Source organism: Equus przewalskii, chromosome 7 (assembly GCF_037783145.1).
Source record: "Equus przewalskii isolate Varuska chromosome 7, EquPr2, whole genome shotgun sequence".
NCBI lineage: Eukaryota > Metazoa > Chordata > Mammalia > Perissodactyla > Equidae > Equus > Equus przewalskii.
In genome coordinates, this window is record NC_091837.1 from 27,569,792 (window position 1) to 27,588,758 (window position 18,967).

The 18,967-nt window shown below is 47.5% G+C and overlaps 1 protein-coding gene and 1 long non-coding RNA gene across 4 annotated transcripts in view; one reads left to right on the forward strand and one right to left on the reverse strand.

The window, feature by feature from the left end:
* Positions 1 to 3,645, reverse strand: part of LOC139084481 (uncharacterized) — a 66,137-nt gene extending 62,492 nt beyond the window's left edge. For both annotated transcript variants that reach the window (XR_011541890.1, XR_011541889.1), the window contains exons 1-2: positions 3,471 to 3,645; positions 1,850 to 2,992 (exon numbers count right to left, since the gene is read on the reverse strand). This is a non-coding gene — a long non-coding RNA (uncharacterized lncRNA). The remainder of the gene's footprint in view (positions 1 to 1,849; positions 2,993 to 3,470) is intronic.
* Positions 3,646 to 10,107: 6,462 nt separating this feature from the next.
* LOC103554537 (transmembrane protein 132C) overlaps positions 10,108 to 18,967 on the forward strand; it is a 347,380-nt gene continuing 338,520 nt past the window's right edge. The window contains exon 1 of one of the 2 annotated variants that reach the window (XM_070627296.1): positions 10,108 to 10,401. In XM_070627296.1, coding sequence (XP_070483397.1) covers positions 10,317 to 10,401 — 85 coding nt within the window. In that variant the 5' untranslated portion in view covers positions 10,108 to 10,316. The remainder of the gene's footprint in view (positions 10,402 to 18,967) is intronic. The other variant, XM_070627295.1, reaches the window with a different exon arrangement.

Consider the following 18,967-nt stretch of genomic DNA (forward strand, 5'->3'; position numbering starts at 1 on the left):
TTTCTCTATGGAGGCTGCCAAGCTGGTCGGATGCACATCTGGAATCCTCATGGCCCACCACCATGCTGCCTGAGAGCAAAGCCGACTGAGAAGCAAGAAAGGAGAAGGCGGCCACAGAAAGCCTCAGTGTCTTTGTGTGAGCCCCAGGAGCCAGCCAGGCTGAGGGGCAGCCAGCCTCTTGGATATTCAGAGACAAAGAGCCAATAAAGTCCCGCTTTGGCATCAAGCAGTTTCAGCTGCGTTTCTGTCCTTGAACCAAAAATTTCTCAACTGGCACCACATACCATTGTTCCACGGAATCTGAAAGAACATGGAGACGTAAGATGCAGTAGAAAGAGTGCCAAGACAGAACTTAGACGGTCTGGACTCAGTCTCACTCCCCTGAGCAATGGACTCATAGTTCATCTCTCTGTGCATCAGTTTACTCATCTGCGGAGTGGGTACGCTAATATGTATCTTACCTCCTGCTCAGTAAAGAATTAACCTTATTCTTACTTAGAATGACTCTCCTTTCAGGGGAGCACTGCATGAGGAGTCAGGAGACTCAAGAAGACCCAATGGATTAGTCCAAGAGAAGTTCTTAAAACAGAACATGGCATATTGTAAGTCCTAGTATGTATCAGCTCTTAATATTTTCATATTTTAGTATGAGGAGGAGCAGGAGAGATGGTTGGAGGGCTGAAGAGAGAGGCTCAGGCCACTGAGGGCAGGGGGAGCTCTGAGTTTCTGGAGAAGGGGGACCATTTGCAGTAGAAAAGTTGCCTCAAGATAGGAAGTGACCCCAGAGTCAGGCTTCCCCTGACCAGTCGGGCAGGCATGGCCCCCACTCTATGATGCCCCCGTCTCAGGATCCCTGGGTCCAGGCACAGAAGCCACCACGGAACCCTGCAAGGGAATGCAGCTTCTGGGCCCCATTTCGATGGGGGGACAGAGCTAAGGAGCATCTGTGCTGTCTCCTGACTCCATCGTCAGCCTCCCCGGAAGCCTTGTGGCAGTCCTATTTCTCCGTTCTGACGTTAGTGCTGATCATCTTTGCTGACCAGTTTCTGTGCCCACACCCAGACTTCCAGAGGTATCCCTCAGGTTTCCTATCTAGGCCCAATGGCAACAGTTGACGTTAGTCTCCCCACCTTCTCTAAGCCATTCAGCTGCTCATACCAGTGACGTTCTCATGCTCAGATTTAAATTAATACTCTGCCTTTTCTTCCTGTACCATTAGCAGCTTCTAAGGTCCACTGGATCACTTAAAAGGGCCTGATTAATGTGTTATTATTGATGCAACAGACACATGCTTTATCTTAATACCCATATCTATATTGGGATATAATAATAATGACAACAGCAACAACAACAACTAAGATTTTTGATCACTTACTATATGCTGGTCACTGTGCTTCATTATTCATGCATACTGTCTCATATAATCTTTGGAGACGGTATTATTAATATTCTGTGTTACAGATGAGCAAGTTGAGGCTCTGGGAGACTAAGAAACTTGTAGAAGTGAAGCCAAAATACAAAAGAAACCAATTGAGTAGATGCAGAGAAAGATAACTCAGACACATGATTCTTTCATTGACCCTGGATTCAGCTGTACCTGAAGCCACCTGCATCCCTGAACTTGCCATTTGTGGGAGCTAATAAATTTTCCATTCTGCTTTAGGATATTTGAAAGAATTCTGACTAACAAAACCACCCTGAAAGGTAAATATAATTGTCCCTATTTTGGTAATTTAAAAAATGAGGCTGAGAGGTTAAATCATTGAGCTAAGGGCTCCATGAAAGGGGGGATTATTCCTATCTTGCTGACCACAAAATCTACGTCTGTAATAAAATGCCTGGCACTCACCTTTGGCAGAGAGGAGAAGGAGGAAGGACAGAGAATGGGAAAGAAGAAAGATTCATTATACAGCTGAGAGGGAGAAAGGGCAGGATTTTAATTGAAGTTTTCTTGCTTCCATGGGCATTTCAAAAAAAATATTATCCTTCTATTTGAAAGTAGTCACTTCTTAGTTTTTCCTCTGGATCTATGATCACTTTCTTTTAGTTGTAGGAATATAGAATACTTCCTAGTTTCCCCTTGAGCTAGGTCACCAGCGACGTTACTCCCTGTTTTAGCCAAGGAGCAGAGCAGGAACAGGAACCATCGTAGATACTTTAAACATGGTTATCGAATGCAGGAACGAGCACAAGAAAATCACTGGGATGGCTGATGGAGACGGCCCTCGGCTCTGCTCCTGCATTGTCCTGGGTTTTGAATGTCAGATAATTTTGGATTATTCTCTGCACATTGTAAACGTTATGCTGTGGGGATTCTGTATTCTGTGGAGACTCTGAATTCTGTTCTATTCTTCAGAAAAGTGTTAACTTTTAAAATGTTGGCTGGCGATCAACTTGGTTGGACTCAAAAAATGTCTCTGGGGCTGCAGCTCAAATCAGTTCAGGTCTTTTACCCTCCATGCATATGTGGTTCATGGGTCTTCCGAAAACTGGGGTGACATTTATGAGCAGAATTTGAGGGTCTTCCTTTCTGGTTCTGTCCAGTTTTGGACTCCTCGCCTCTACTCTGCAGTGGCTGTGATTGTTCCAAACCCTGTTCTCTGGTCCTTCAGACCAGAAAGTGTTGTTTTCCACAGGAGAGTAAGTTGTTCCATGCAACAGTGACGTGACCTGTTCTCAGGAGACAAGCCACAAACACAGGAACCTTTCTCCATGCCTTTTCCTTCATCCAATGTCCCTTCACTCTTCAGAGCCTTCAGGAAGGTCGTTGTGTCCACTTGTTTGTGATCTTTTTGTTTCGTATTTCCTGCAGAATGTCTAGTTGTTCCCTGTGTGAAGATGGATCCAGTAGGCACTCACTTGGCCACAGCACAGGCTGAACTCCTTCCTCTCCTCCGGGAACGGTTCCCCTGGCATTGCACTGCGCTGCCCTACTCTGGAAGCTGGACACTCTCGCCTCTCCAGAGTCTCCTGCAAGTTCCAGTCTGTTCACCTGAAAGATACGGGAAGCCCAGCTTGTCCCGAATCCCATGCAGGGCTTCAGGGAAGCTGGCCGGTGATCTTTGCTTATCCTCCAACTCCCCCTTCTGGATCTGTATTTCTCTAGCTTTTCCCACAATTATATAAGGCTCATTCCTAAAATAAATTCCCTCTTCACAGTGGTTCTGCCTCCTTAACTGAGCCTTGCCTAACACAGCGGCATTTGAGTTCCATCAATAAAGACAATGGCAACCCGAAGGATTTATGTGCAAGGCCTTCTGTAGTGCTCAGCAGGGAGAGAACCACTCCTCCCCTTGGCCGGCCTTGCTCCTAGTCCCAGCTGGCCTGAGCTCCAATCTCGGAACGCTCCATCAAGATCCAATGTCAGGCTCCTGAGCTCCATTAAGGCAACTGCTTTAAGCTGGAAACACTATCTATTGAAATCCGACTACAGATGGGCCACCCCAGGAAGGACCACAACTTCTACTCACAAGTCAGAGGCAAAGGGGCTAATGGTGACCAGTACTGGTCCTGAGGAGAAGGACGCCATCACTGTGAAACGCTGCTGAGCTTGATGACACTGCTGTGATTGTCTGCCACTTTGCTCAGAGGCCAAAACCTGAGCTTTTCTTCTTTCTCTTTCTCAACCAGCAGACAACGCCGGTCGTTGCCACCAGGGAGCACTGTTTACCCTGTAACCATCTGCGGGCCGCAAGTGGGTTAGCGAGCAGAGCTGTTTCTCGCAGAAATTAATGGAATCAGCATTGCATTGTTCCAAGCATCAAAACAAGACGCTTTCGGCAGTTTTCCATCTGAGACTCAATCCTTTTTTAACAGGCCATCGGAGAGCTTTAAGAGGGGTCCAGAACAGTGTGGTGGGTCTTCCTGCGCAGCTCCTTTAGCGACTTGGATTGTCTGAACCTGAGAAAGGTGGTTGAAAACAGCTAGTCCTGTGTTAAAGTGGTCGGTGTCCCTCCTTCCCCGAACTGGCTGGATTTTAATGAATCACAAGCAATGTCATAACTTAGGATGCTGAGCCCGGTCGGCCAGAAGGGGCCTTAAAAGACAGATTAATATTGCAACTCAAGTGCTGTCTTGCATCCTGTGAGTTTGAATTATTTCCTATTAAAAATGCAGTGCTTAGGTTCTAATGAGTAATGACTATAAAACTGAGGGAAAAACCCCCAAAGACTTAGAAGTGGCGTGGATGAAATCAATATAATAGTTGAATCCACCCCAACTCCATACCACCGACTTTGGAGTTAGTTTAATCTCTTTCTTCTGGCTGGCGGTTATGGGGACTGACCGGGTGTAACAATTTCTGTTCCTGTTCATGGGCTGTCCCATGTTACTGTCTTGTTCTTTCTTCCGCAAAGACGCCTCTGCCCTCCTGTCTTTCTTTCCCGTCGTCACTATTAATCTCCCACCATCCCTGAAGCCTATGATCAAAGATCACTTCCTCGAAGGCATCATTTAGAATTTACTCAACAATATTTATCGAGTGCCAGGTCTGTTCTGGGTCTGTCCTGGGTTCTGGGAAGTGGCCATGGAAAGAAAGACCTTGCTGAGGGGGAACATTTGAGAGGAGAGGGAAATTATAAGAAGAGAACTTCAGAGAGAACTAGCAAGCGCAAAGTCTGTGAGGGAGAATGAGCAGAGCCTGTACAGCGAACAGTAGTAAGGTCAGTATAGATGGAGTGTAGGTAGGCTGTGAAACTGTTCTGATCTTCTCTGGGCTCCTACAACACTTAATTTATGCCTGTTTTCTGAGGTTTATTCAAGATATTTGTGTATGCGTCTTATCTTCTTGATTACACTCTCTGAGGAGAGACCCCCCAGCCCAGTGCTCACCCACAGTACTCGCTCCATTGTTATTTATTGAATTAAAGAATGCTGAGACATGGAGAGTGTTTTACTCCTGCAATAAGACCCAATTATCCAAAAGAACAGGGACACACTTGAGTGGGCAAATCGTTCAATGAATCTGAACACATACGGTTTCAGTCAGGATGAGTTAGGTTATGGTGCAGGAACAAACAACCCCAACGCATCAGAGGCTTAGAACAGCAAACATTCATTTCTCTTTTGGTTCTTTGTCCATCGCTGGTTGGCAGGAGGCTCTGCCTGTTGAGGTCGTTCAGGGACCCGCTGCCTTGACCAAAGCCAGTCACTGTGCCCACTCCCTGCGAATACTGGGTTCAATGAGAGGTCTGTATTGAGTAACTGTTATTAACTTCAGGACAAACTCTCCAATCTCATGGTTCTTCTGGAATGATCAAATGCAACAAACATGCTCATGACTGCTTTGTGCTACAAGCAAGAAAGAATTTAACTTTGGTGAATTTTTCAGAGAAATATAGTTTGGATTTTTGACTTTGGATAATTATGTAGGGAGAAGAAGAGGGTAATGATTTAGGGATTGCTACACAAAAGGGAGTCTACTGACACACAGCCTCAAGATCACCTGGGGGCTTGTTAGAAATGCAGAGTATGGGCCCCCCACTCCTGATCTGCTGAATTAGAAACAACATTTTACCAAGCTCCCAAGGTGAAGTGCATGCACAGTAAAGTCTGAGAACTGTTTATTTGGAGCTGGCATTCTTATCGAGTACGAATCCCAGCTCTGCCAATGACTAGCTCTGTGTCATTGGATAAGTTTCCAAAACTCTCTATCTCAATTTCGTTGTTTGAAAGTGGAATTAATGACAATAGTAACATCATAAGATTATTGTGAGGATTGAATGAGTCCAAGTACTTGTTGAAGTACTTAAAGCTTGGCACAGAGTGAAAGATCCACAAGTGTTGGAGATGACGATGATGATGGTGATGCCGCAAATGCAGTCAGGAAATGTCAGTGTGATGACTTCCGTTTGTAACTTAATCTGAAGCTTTATGACCCAGTTCCTACACTAAATGGACCATTCGCTGACCTTGAGCCTCGAGTGGAAAAGTGATAGGTAGAAAATCCACTCTGTGGGTCTTGACCAGAATGATGAGAGTCTGGGAATGCAGCAAGTACTAGGAGAGAAACTGGATAAGGATCAGGGCGGGCATTTGAGCATCAGTCTTAAAAGTTGTTCTCAAAGGCCAACAGTCACCTGCATCTTGTATCTTACCTGGAGAAGCTGGGCCCACTTTCCCTTCAGGGGACATTAATCCCCATAGAGGCTGGGTTCAGGGAGAGGTGCCAGGGCAGCCCAAACCACGAGCGAGCTTGTCTGCAAGGTTAAGTGGAAGTTACAAAGGAATAATTTTCAGTGTTCATTCAAAATAGAAAGGCCTAGCAAGCGAAACCTGACACAAAGAGATGGCCTAGCAAGCGAGACCCAACACAGGTTATCAAGACACATGGTGTAGGCAATGGACAGACCTGAGCACATACATGACCACAGGTCAGTGTAATGGACGGTCACAGACGGCCTAGACCCAGTCTACAACTTCCTAGCTGGGGGAGCTTGAACAAGCCACTTAACTTCTCTGACATCAGTTTCCTTGTCTGTAAAATGGGATAACAAGAGTATATATCCATAGGTTGTAACAGGATTATTTGGAAATTAGCAAACACTCAATAAATGTTACTGTCATTGTTGTCATCATCTCTCCCACAACCCGCACCCATCCATCAGCAGGGCCTCTTGCCCCACCCTCACCAGGCAGCATTAACTGGTCCTGCCTCCACAGTTGGCGCCTCCTGCACTTCAGTCTGCTTTTAATTGAACCCCAGGCATCCTCTGCTGCCCCCTACAGGCGTGTCCAGCAAGGGGCCCGAGGGATCCCTCTGAAAGAAAAAGGAGATCCTTGGTGCCTCCACCTCCTGGGTTTGCACTTTCAGGGTTTTCTCTCCTGAAAAGCTCTTTTCCCAAAAATCCACCCACTTACCCACTCCATCCACCCTCTCTGAAGGTGCACCCCTAAATCAGACATTCCCCTTTATTCTGTTTTACTTTTATTTATAACACATATCCCTCTCTTATAGAATGGATTTCTTTGTATATTTCTTTAGAGTCTGGCTCCTAGAATGTAATATGTATGACTTTAGGACCTTCATCCGTTTCATTCCCTGCTAGAACTCATATCTGGGTCTGACAAATGGTGAGACATAGATAACTATTTGTTGAATGAATGAATGAATGAAACAAATGAATAATAGTACTCCCATTGGTGTTATGGTGAGAATTACGTGAGTTGATGTCTATATACATTCAGAAAAATGCCTGCACAGAATGCCTTCCTCCTTCCCTTCCTTCCTTCTTTCTCCTCTTGAACAGCAAGCACCACAGTCAGGACTTGACATTAGATGTGCAAGAGGACCATAGCTGCCTTACGAGGCCAACAGATAGCACTTCTCCCATGTTCTTGGTAGTATATACCTATAGGTCCTCTGTCTAGAGGCAGACTATAGGAAATTCCTGAGCTAAATTCATAAGTTTCATCCCTTATTTTATGTGATATTAGGAATTTGGAATTTAAGCAATAGCAACAACAACAACAAATCAGAAGTTGCCTCTTTGACTTAGAACCCTGGGCACATGTAGAAAAACCAGCTGGTTTCCTCTCTCCAACAGCTCGTCCCTCCTATAAATCATGTTAATTGTCTCCATGTGCCCAGAGCCCACGGGGAATTTCACAATAGCCTTTGAGGAGATTAGTGGTCTCTGATGTTCCTTATGAAATTCAGAAAAGCATCTGGAAGTAGTTTAAGTTAAGGAATTAATGATTTCAGGGTTAAATAATACATGCCTTCGAAAAAAATAAATACAGGAAACTGTTAGCCTGTGAAGCTCTCAGTTCACACCTTTATTTTGAGGGGTTTTCCTAAAAAAGATGAATTGACCACATCATTCCTTTTATTTGTTTGCTTGGTTTTGTGTGTGTTGGTTTGAATTTTAGAAGGTCGCCTGGTAGATTAAATGGGATCCTAAAGGGCAATTTGCAGAAGAGAAGCACCCATGACTGGGTCTCCTTTTGTCCCTTCTGGAAGGACGTGGAAGGAGCCTCTTAGTGGCGATGCTTGGAGACTTCATAGTCTCAAGGAACAGCTGAGACGTGGAACACCTGAGGACAGCGGACGCCTTTGTTACTGTGAAGGGGATTTACGCGCTCGGACATCCTCTTCTCCTTTATCTTCTCGTTTTGAATTGTTATGTATTTTGCTGTGTTTTGTTCAGTTTCCTCCTTCTTGATGATTTCAGCTGTGGAGTCCTGGTCCATGACCTGCATTTGGCTTTGCAGTAAAGGGCAATATTCTGTGCCAAGAGGAAAGAAATGATGTGTGGGGGGATGGTGGGGGAAGTAAATTACGAACCTACACAGGAGAAGAGGAAGGGAGCGGAGGGCATAGTCTGGGGCTTTCTTGTTCTTATTATCAGACAGGAAGGAGAGAGGCTGAAGCAGATGCCCACCCATCAGCCAGCAGTAATGGATACGTGATATTTCTCACTAAGGCTAGAAACACTTCAATGAAAAATATTTATTCTCCAGTGACTTTCAGGCTAATAAATAAAAACGAGAAGAAAATGTGTCCTCCATGTTAGGAGCTTGAGTCTACTTTATGACTGCTTCCCAAGGCTGGGTCTGCACCAGCTGAACTGAAGAACTGGCACCTACAGCATAACCCACTTAAAAACTGAAGTCTCTGCTACCCAGAGTGGGCCAGGCCTCAGAACCAACCTCTTACTGTTACCTCTCTCGCCTGGCTGGTTTGCCCAGTTGCCTTCTCCCCACATCAGGCAAGCAAAGTGGACTGAGAAAACCAGTGAGCCCTATTCCTCCCAACTGGGTCCAGAATCCCAGTAGCAGCCAGCTGGGAGAAGGGCTCCTGTGCTGGGGGGGAGGGGTGCCTTTGTCCCCAAAGTCTTTGTCCTCCTTACCCCCAATGCTCCCCTGTAACTAAGTTGGGGCATGAGGAATAGATTTCAGTTGCTCAAATTCTTTCACTTCTGTTTCTTCTCGGTCAAGGATTCTTTTTTATTTGAAATTTATTCCTGGCTCTAGTGACCGGGAATGATGGTGACACATGACACAGTTAGGCTTCTTTTCCAAGGTTGAACTGAGCCAGCCTGGTGAGAGCTGGGCCTCTAAGCCCTGTCCCTGAGGAGCCGCGGACGCTGAGGGGACCGCCAGGCAGGCTGTGGGGTTTGGGGAAGCTCGCGGCGCGGGGTGGGCTGGGCTTCCCAGGTGAGGTTTCTGGGCTCCAAACGCATGGCCTTTCACTCAGGAACATGAAAGTGAGTCAGGTCCCGGCCTTCAGAGTGTTCACACGCCCGCGTTCAGACGAGGCCTGAGCATCAGTAGCCGCGCAGGCGAGCAGCTGGGATCCCGGCGAGGAGGGAGAGCCGCGCTGGGAACGTCAGAGAAAGGACGCAGGGCGCGAAGTGGGGTGGCCAGCACAGAGCTGCCTGGTCTGAATCTGCAGACAAACTGCTATTGCAAGAGAAGGTCCGGCTGCAGAGGGGGGCATTTCCCCGCTAAAGAGTTAATAAAAACACGACGGGGGTGGGGGTGGAGGGGGGGCGACATCCAACAACATCAATGGATACACCGAAAAAGAAACCTTTCTTTCACCCCGGCGTTCCAGCCTCCTTCCCAGAGACACCGATGCCACCTTTTGCTTCACACACACACACACAGACACAGACACAGATGTGCACACGCCTCTGTGTACATCCGTGGCCCTCTTCAGAGTTCTGCACGTTGCTTTTTCCCACTGAATAATCTACGCGGGCGATCTTTCCGCATCAGTTGTATGGGACTTTTAATTCCAGATGTCCCCAGCTTGCCAGGCAAAAAATCAGGGGAGGACCTGAAGTTGGGGTGCGGGGACCACCCGGGCAGCAAGGGGAAGGGGCCAGCTCCATCTTGGGTCGCAAGTACCTGCGCAGAACTCCCCGGGACGCGAGCCCGGGCGCGGAGGCGGGAGGCTGCAGATCCGAGGCCCGAGGCCTCCCCTCCAAACCTCCCTTCCTGCGCGCCTGCTCCCCCACCGGAGGGACTCGGCTCCCGCGCGGTTCCCGGTACCCTCCCTGGGTCTCCGGCCCGGGGCGGGGCTGGGGGCGGGGCCGGAGGCGGGGCCAGGGGAGGGCGGGCTGGAGGCGGGGCGCTCCGCGGCGGCGGCGGCGGCTGGAGAAAAGTTGTCCCGGCCAGAGCGCCAGCTGCCGCGGGATCCGGAGGCGCCGCGGCGCGCAGCCGGCAGGGGCGGGGCGCGAGCACCCGATCGGCCGCCCGGCCGGCCGACTCACTGTTGGGGTCGCCCCGGGGCATGGGGCAGCCGGCGGGGCCCGCGGGCCGGCGCTGCGCCCCGGGCTGGCGGCGGGCGGCCTGAGCGGCCGGGACGCAGGATGCGCGCCGAGGGCGCGGCCCCCGGGCCGGGGGCGCCGCTGTGCGGGGCGCTGAGCCTGGTGCTGGGCGCGCTGCTGGGCAAAGGTAAGGCGGGCGGCCGTCTGTCTGCCGGCGCTCGGGAAGTTGCCCCCGGTCCCGAGGAGCCCGGGCGGGGGAGCCGAAAGTGGGGGTGTCGGGGGACCTTGGTGAGAGCGCTGGTCCCACCAAGAGCGCCTCTGCCCGGCGCCGAGCGGTCCTCGTCCCGGAGGGGCAGACGCAGTTGGGCACCGCGTACGTGGGATGGGGGCAAATTCGGCTGGTCCAGTGTCTCCAGACTCAGGATGCTTCCCGGGGGTGAGGAGGGGGCGTGGCTCAGGGAAGATGTGTTCCTTCCCCACACCCGAATTCCATGAGGACTTAACCCCAGCACCGTCACACTCCGGAGCTGGGGGGCCGGCTTCTTTGCCGCCGTTTCCTCTCAGCTTTGCGCCCCCTCCCCAGCTCGGTCAGACGGGGACTGGCGATCCAGGAGGGCGGGCCCGGTCCTTTGAGCCCCCTTCCCCCAACCACGGGGTCCCGAGAACCGATGTTGGCCCTCGGAGAACGCGCGCTCATCGCGCAGCTGCCCGGGATCTCAGCTTGGCAGAAACCCGGGACCCCCGGCCCGGTCACCCCGGATTGGGTCCGGTGTGGTTTGGGAGCGAGGGAAGGTGACCGGCGCGAGTGGGGGAGGTGGGTGCGCGCCTCGGAATCTGGCCTGGGCGGCCTTTCGCCTCAGTCTCCTCTTCTCTGCAATGGGCACGACGACCCTGCGTTAGGTTGGCGAGAATTCAGAGGGACGCATGGCGCCCGAAGAGCTCACAAAAGGTAGCCGTTGTTATTATTATGACGGTTATTGTTATTCGCGTGTCGGGCCAGGGTGGTCCCGGAGCCGGCGGCGGGAGCGGCGGGGAGAGGGGTCTCCGAGCCCGGGAGCAGCCGGCGCCGCGCGCCCTTCCACGCGGGCCCAGGCGCGGGTGGCCGCGGGGAGGAGGCCCCGCTCTGCCGGGGCCGGCGGCTGCGCGCACGGCCGCTGTGCGGAGTCCTGGGTGCGGGTCAGAAGAAGAAGAGCGTCGCTTTGCTGCTGCCGGCGCCGGGGCGAGGGTCTCAGGTCCGCTGGGGTAAGCCAAGGTGTGCACAAGTGTCTCCTGCGCCTTCGCGCTGCGCCACGGGCTCGGCCCCGGCCGCGGGCAATGAGCAGACAAACCAAGTCCGACCTGGTGGGGCTCCCTGCCTCTCTCCCGCCTGGAGCTCTGCAGGCTGGGCTGGAAGTGCATCAGGCTAGACAAGTTGCCAATTGATGTTAAAAAGTAGGGTTTGCTTTTCAAAAGTCATTGCGCACCATCTGACATTCCAGAGAAATCCGCTTTCCTTGAGGCGGCAGGTTCTCAGACAGCAAATGGACAAAATTGCTGCTTTACATAGTGCCCCTTTCTCCCAAGAGCTCCAGGTAAACAGGAGTGTGAGTGTGTGTGTGTGAGGGCGCGTGTGCGCACGTGTGTGAAGGGATGGGGGGGGCACGTTTCTTTGATGTTTTTGTTTGAAAGGACAAACATATCCAGAATCTGGTGTCTTACTTCTGCTCTTAGCTCTGGGTTCTATCATTTCCGGGACTCAGTTTTCCCAAATGGAAAGTGGCCGTTCAAAAAGATTCCTTCCCAGAATACTTCACAGAGGGTTTTGGATGATATAATGGCTTAATGGATAGAAAGGACCTTGTAGAGGAAGGTGATGCCATTTTCAGGTGAGCAAGGGTGAGATCCCTGATCGGGTTTTCTCCACATCTCCATGAGAGGGTTTACTCAGGGGAGAACTCAGTGCTGAATGTGCTTTGTGAAGTAAGTTGTAGACTTTTCTTAATTGAAGCTCACATTTATTATTATTTTTTTCTATCTAGAGGATTTTACTTTTGATTAAGAATAGCGTTTGGTACAAATGTCCGTGTGGAAGGGGCTAGGGGCAGCAATTTGCTTAGAAAGTGAAGCTTGGGATTTTGTTTTGAAGATGCTATTTACGTAGGATAAGGGTGGAGCTGCAGAGATTGTGGGAAGAGCCCCAAGCCTTCCTTCCCCACAGCCGCCCCTCCCACTGGTTTAGTGCAACCTTGATTTGGGGGGGTTTTCTCCTTGCTTTTGCTTGACCCTGTTCATCCTGTGGTTTGGGAGCGTGTGGGTCTGCAACCATCCTCTGCAAAACATTTTTCGTTTTGTTTCTCATCGCCAAAAGCAGCAGTTTATTCCTCCCTCTGATTCCTCCACAAAAAAAAAAAGTTTAATCCATAAAATTTCTTATAGAAAGGAAAGTTTCCTGACCCCTGTTTAAATTTGTGCTATTTTTAAAAGAAAAAACATCTCTGACTCTTCTTGCCCAAGGATTTAAGTGCTGATTTCTGGAATCCTCGAAACCACTGATCAATTTTTAATACCAATTTTATGTTTATTTTTGACCATGGATTTAAAGGCTCTGCAATTTGTCAGGGTTTGGAATAGAGTCATTGTTCGTGGGGTTCCATAAATAGGCCAGGGCTTTGCAAGAAGAGAGTCTTCCGAAGATTTAAGACCAGCTGAGGCAGGTGAGGCGAAGTGTCCTTGAGTTAGAGGGTGAGGAATTGGCCCGTATAAAGCTGAGGGAAGGGGGCTGGTGGGCAGAGATTCTCTCAGAGGTGTGGGGATGGTTGTTATCACCTATGGGACCCGTGGGAAAGAGATTCAGGACTATCATCTCTCTTCTGAAATCTGTGGGGCCAGGTGTATTTCAAGATTCAGAATTGTTGAGATCTTTGAATGACAGTATAGATAGATAGATAGGTAGATAGAGGCATGGGGTCATATGCATAGATTGAATAACACCCCCCAGCTGGGTCTGGAGTTGCACCCTGTAGTTGCATACATTGGTAATGTTGTATGAAACGTGTAAGTATTTACTAAAGGAGGATAAAGACCCAAAATAGCCTCACTTCTCTTTGGATCGGCGTGGCTGCCCAATAAATTAGAAACAAACTTTTGGGGATTTGGAATTTCCATTAAGGCATTTGGGGCCTGTGGCGGGTTTCATGAGTAGCAGGAGGTCATCGGGTTGGAAGGTCCTTCTCGGCTACCCGTGTGCATGCTGCCACCTGGGGATGATGATGGCACCTTGTTCTACCTACACTTACAGCACGAACCACTCAGCCACTCAGCCCATGAGTCCATGTTCTTCCTGTCCATCCCTTCCTGTCCCTCATGTTGAAGCTCCCTGCCTTGGTGGGGCTTCTCAGAAGGGATTCCAGCTTCTCGGGAGGCATTCTGTTAAACCAACACCCCCTGAGCTTGTCTAGTTCTCTCCCCTAAACCCACAGCTGACTAGTGCTCACTAACTTCCTGACCTGCAGACAACTTCTACTTTGTCCATGTGGCGTTTTAAAAAAAATGAACGGGCTCCCCAGAATTGGGAGAATTCTCCTATAAAAATCAGGATTTCTGACTTCTCTTAAGAGCATCGATGCTCTCCCAGCCGCAGATGCACATCCCCATGTGACTCCGTCGCCCCAAAGCTGCGCACGGCCCGCTGCATGGGCTGTTTGTTCGGGCCTCTCCTGCCTGCCCTCCCCTCCCTCGGCCCTGTGAGTCTTCAGCTCTTCTTCGTTCCTCTCACTGTTCACTCTTAGCTTAATCACAGGGGCAGCTGGAGTCAGGCAGAGAAGAACTCAGACTCTCAGTTATCTGAGCAGTTAGCACCTCCACGAGCAGAGGTTAGCACCAGGCCTTCGGATGTATTAGATGTTTCACACATCCATAGTCGTGAGAAGCAAGGTTAACAAAAATGAGTCTTTGGTATGTTAATTGGCATGAAGGGGAGTATTACTGAATTAATGGAATAAAGGAAAGTCTGATTGATAGAATAGCTTTACAGCAATCTACTTTGTTTAAAAGTCAGGTTTATAAGGTAGAATTTGCATACGGTAACATTCATCCTTCTGTGTACAGAGTTAAAAGTTTTGACAAGTGTATATGGTCGTGTAAACGCCAGCACAATTTGGATGTAGAACATTTCCGTCACCCTACACAGTTCCTGTGTGCCCCTTTGTAGCCACCTCCTTCCCCCCACCAGCCCCTCACAACCGCTGATTTGTTCTCTGTCCTTATTGTTTTGCCTTTTTCAGAATTCCATAAAAATGGGATCATGCAGTACGCAGTTTTTGAGTCTGCTGTCTTTCACTTAGCATGATGCATTTGATATTCACCTATATATCAGTAGTCTGTTCCTCTTTAATGCTGCATAATATTCCATTGAATGCACGTACCACCATTAGTTTATTCATTTCCTAGATGAGGGACATTTGGATTACTTCCAGTTTTTGAAAACAGTCAGTTTAATTATTCACAAATGAGTTTTCATGTGAACGTGTTTTCATTTCTCTTGGGTAAATATGCAGGACTGAGATTGCTGGGTGGTATGGTAACTATATGTATAACTTCATTAGAAACTGCAATCTCTTCAAACATAGTAACATTTTGCATCCCCACCAGCAAAGTATAGAAGTTCCAGTTGTTTCATATCTTCAGAACTGCTTAATATTACCCATTTTGTTTTGTTTGAGTTTGTTTAGCAGTTCTAATAGGTGTGTGGTGGTATTTCTTTGAGGTTTTAATTTTCACCCTTAAAACTAATGATGTTGAGCATTGTTTCTTATGCTTACTCGCCATCTATATGTCTTCGTTGGTAAAGTCCTTCAAATTTTTGCCCATTTTTTATTTGCTGTTATTTTCCTATTATTGATCTTTGAGAGTTCTTTGTATATTATGGATGCAAGTCGTTTATCAGATCATGTGTTTACAGATATTTTCTCCCAGTGTGCATCTTTGGAAGAGAAAAAGGTTTTAATTTTTAATGAAGTTTATTATTTTTTTCTCTTAGTAACTATGCTTTGGTGTCACATCTAAGAAATCTTTGCCTAACCTAGGACCACAAGGATTCTCCAAATGTCTAGGGTGGTGTTCAGCTATTCTATATTCCTGCTGAATTTTTGTGTTTTTGTTCTATCATTTGCTGAGAGGAGTGATGAAGTGTCCAGCTAAGTTGTGGGTTTGTCTGTTTTCCATTTCAGTTCAGTCAGCCTTTCCTTCAGCTATTTTGAAACACTGTGGTAGGCACATACACACTTGCGATGATTGTCTTCTTGGTGAATTGACTCCTTTACCATTAGGTAATATCCCTCTTTGTTCTTGAAAACGTCCCTTATTCTGAAGTCTATTTAATCTGATACTAATATAGGCACCTCAGCTTTCTTCTGATTAGCGTTTGTATTATAGTATTTTTTCTGTCTTTGTTTTTAACTGATCTGTGTCTTTGTATTTAATGTTGGCTGTTTGTAGACAGAGTATAGTTGGGATTTGCCTTTTTATCCAATCTGATACTCTCTGTCTTTTAATCATTGTGTTTAGGCCATTTATATTTTATGTGATTATTTGTGTGTTTGTATTAAAATCTACACTCTTGCTCATGGTTTTCTTTATGTTCCATCTGTTCTTTACTCTTTTTTTCTGCCTGCTTTTATATTGAATATATTTTTTATGATTTCACTTTATCTCCATATTCACTCATTATTTATTCCTCTTTAAATTTTAGTCATTGCCCTAAGGTTTACAAAATACATCTTTAATTAATCAAAGCGTACATTTAAATTATGTTATATTGCTTCACATGTTGTGTAAGAACCTTAAAAAAGTGTATCCCCACTATTTCTTTCTTCTAGGTATAATCCTTTTCAAGTGCATACATCTTATACTCTATGTGTGGCTGAGAGAATTTTCAGTTAGAGATTATTTGCATATCCCTTGAAGAATGGTAAAAATCTTGTTTAATTGGCTTGCTTTGTTTTTGAATGGGTACTTCTGATATCCTTGAAACTATTTTCTCTGTAGAACTTTATTCTCTCTCCTCCCTAGGTGCTGAGCTCAACAAAAATGTTTATACTCCTTAGGGACTTAGAAGTCACTGCCTTTAAGGAGAGAACAAAGGGAAAGTACAACCCAGCCAGAGTCTGAATTAGCAAAGTTTCCAAGACAGTGGTTCCAGATTCTCTCCCAGAGTGACTGAGTCCTTGTCCTCTGCAGTGTGTACGTTTCTTCTTTCTGATCCAGGATGCCTTTAGTGGTTTGCTCGGAGTGTTAAGTTCACACTTGCCAATGTCTGGGATCTAAAGCAGCTCCCGGACTTGGTGTAGAAGACCTTGTCTTCTCTGTATAAAGGTTGCTCTTCCTTCCTCATCCCCTTCGTGTCATCAGCAGCATGGGGAGCTGTTGCTTATAGATTCATGAGGGGGTTCAGTATCACAAAAGCGGGAGCTTAAGCTTGAGCATCTCTGCTGCCAGTTCCTGGCAGAATTAGTCAGCAGCCTCTGGTTGTTAGCAGCAGAAACGGATCATGGCCACCGAAGGAAGAACGGTTGGAGCTCATGACCCTGAAGGGATGCTAAAGGACCAGGTTCCCTAAGAGTTGGAAGTTGCCTGTTCGAGGATCCCTGTGGTTGTAATTGATGTCTGACTCCAGGGCGCTACTGTTGGGACATAAGACCTCCAACCATTTCCTTTGTTTTTATCTCTACTCTCATGTTTTGATTCCAGGGGAATGAAGCCCATAACCTTGGCTGAACTTTAGAATCTCCTGGGAAACTTTAAACAACGCTAATCCCCAGGCCCTACCCCAAACTGACTGAACCAGGATCTTTGGTAGCGGGAGAGTGAAGGTGGAAACAGAGGCAAGGTTGATCCTACTTATTGACTTATTTTTTGTTTTTATTTTTGCTGAGGGAGATTCACCCTGAGCTAACATCCGTGCCAGTTTTCCTCTATTTTGTATGTGGGTCATCACCACTGCGTGGCTTACGAGTGGTACAGGTCCACACCTGGGATCCGAACCTGTGAACCTGGGCCGCTCAAGCAGAGTGCACTGAACTTTTAACCACTATGCCACAGGGCCGGCCCCCTCATTTTTATTTTTTAAAATCTCTTCAGATTATTGTAAGATGTAGCTAGCACTGAGAACAGGTTCCCTAGGCCCATCTCTGTCTACAACAGGTTAAGACAGTCTGATGGACACTGCCACCATTTTGTATTCAAGGGCATTCCTCCCAGAGAAAAACCAAAGAGCCATTGAAAGAGAAGGTGGGATGGATGCTGGATGCAAAATCAACAAATGTGCACCCCACCAGCTCAGACACCCAGTGTGGACGCAGCACAAAGTAGAGTATAGGACAGCTCTTCGGAGCCTCAGTTTTGTAAAGTGGAGATAATAACACCTACTTTGTAGGCTTGTTGAGAATAGTTAATGAAAGTGTGGGCCTGAGCTACTTAGCACAGTGAATTCGTTCCCCGGGGCTGCTGTCACAAATGACTACAAACCTCATAGCTGAACGTATTCTCTCACGGTTCTGGAGCCAGAAGTCCAGACTCAGATGTGGGCAGGGCCGTGCTCTCTCCGAAGCCTCTAAGGGAGAAGCCTTCTTTGCCTATTCCAGCTTCTCTTGACCCCTGGAGTTTCCTGACTGGGGCAGCACCCCTCCAGTCTCCGCCTCCATCTCACCTGGCTTTCTCCTCTCTCTGTCTTTCCCCTTCTGTCTTATAAGGACACCTGTCATTGATTTAGGGCCCAGCCTAATCCGGGATGATCTCATCCCTTGGTCTTTAACTGAATTACATCTGAAAAGACCCTTTTCCTGAATAAGATCACATTCCTAGGTTCAAAATGGACATATCTTTTGGGGGCCTTTCAACCCATTACACATGGTAAGTTTTGGCATAGTTTAATAAATTAGAGCTATTATTATATGTATACTTACTAAAGCCACGAGGAAGAAGAAGACCATAATATCATCTAATAGAAAGCATACAAAGATATTCTAAAAATAACTGAGAATAATGTCAAAAAAAGTTAAAAAACTAACGGTGGATTTGACGACATCAGGGAATAGGAAAAGCTGGCCAAGTGTGAGGTGCCCATTTATTATCAAGCTAAACAGAGAGCCAGTGGTTTATCCTCTGAGATGTCCCTTGATATGCTTCGTGCTTAAATACAGCTTAGACATCATTCCATTTGGCTTAGCTCCATAATGCTCTCGGTACTCTCTTAAACACCCCTTCTCCCTCTGGGTTTGCAGAGTCATCAGAACCATCCAGAGCAGCTCCCATGTCTCCCCTGGGTTAATTTTTTCACCCAAATCTGCAGTTGACTCTTGTCGTCTTTCTTGCTCCATCGGTCCCTCTGGCCCCTTAATTACAATGTTTGCTTTCCACTGTGTTTCCACACTGTCTCTGTGGACTCAGATGCTGCAGAAATGTGGATCTAACACTACCCACTTGGGCACGTGGTGGTCAATTAGCGGCTCTCTGAGGCAATCAGGGATTCTCGTATTCTCAAAATAAACAAAGGCACTTTAAGCAATCACCCTCCGCCCTAACACACACAGAACAGAAAGCTAGTTCTCTTTTTATCATTGGCTTCCAGCTTAGTGATCATTTGAAGCCAAAATTTTAAAACTCTCCCACCATAAACAGGATATGACACTGGAAGCTTGGTTTTATCTCCACTGGAAACCACAAGGTTGTGTTTGGGGCACAAAGACAAGTTTTACCCACTTGCCTAATGGAAATGG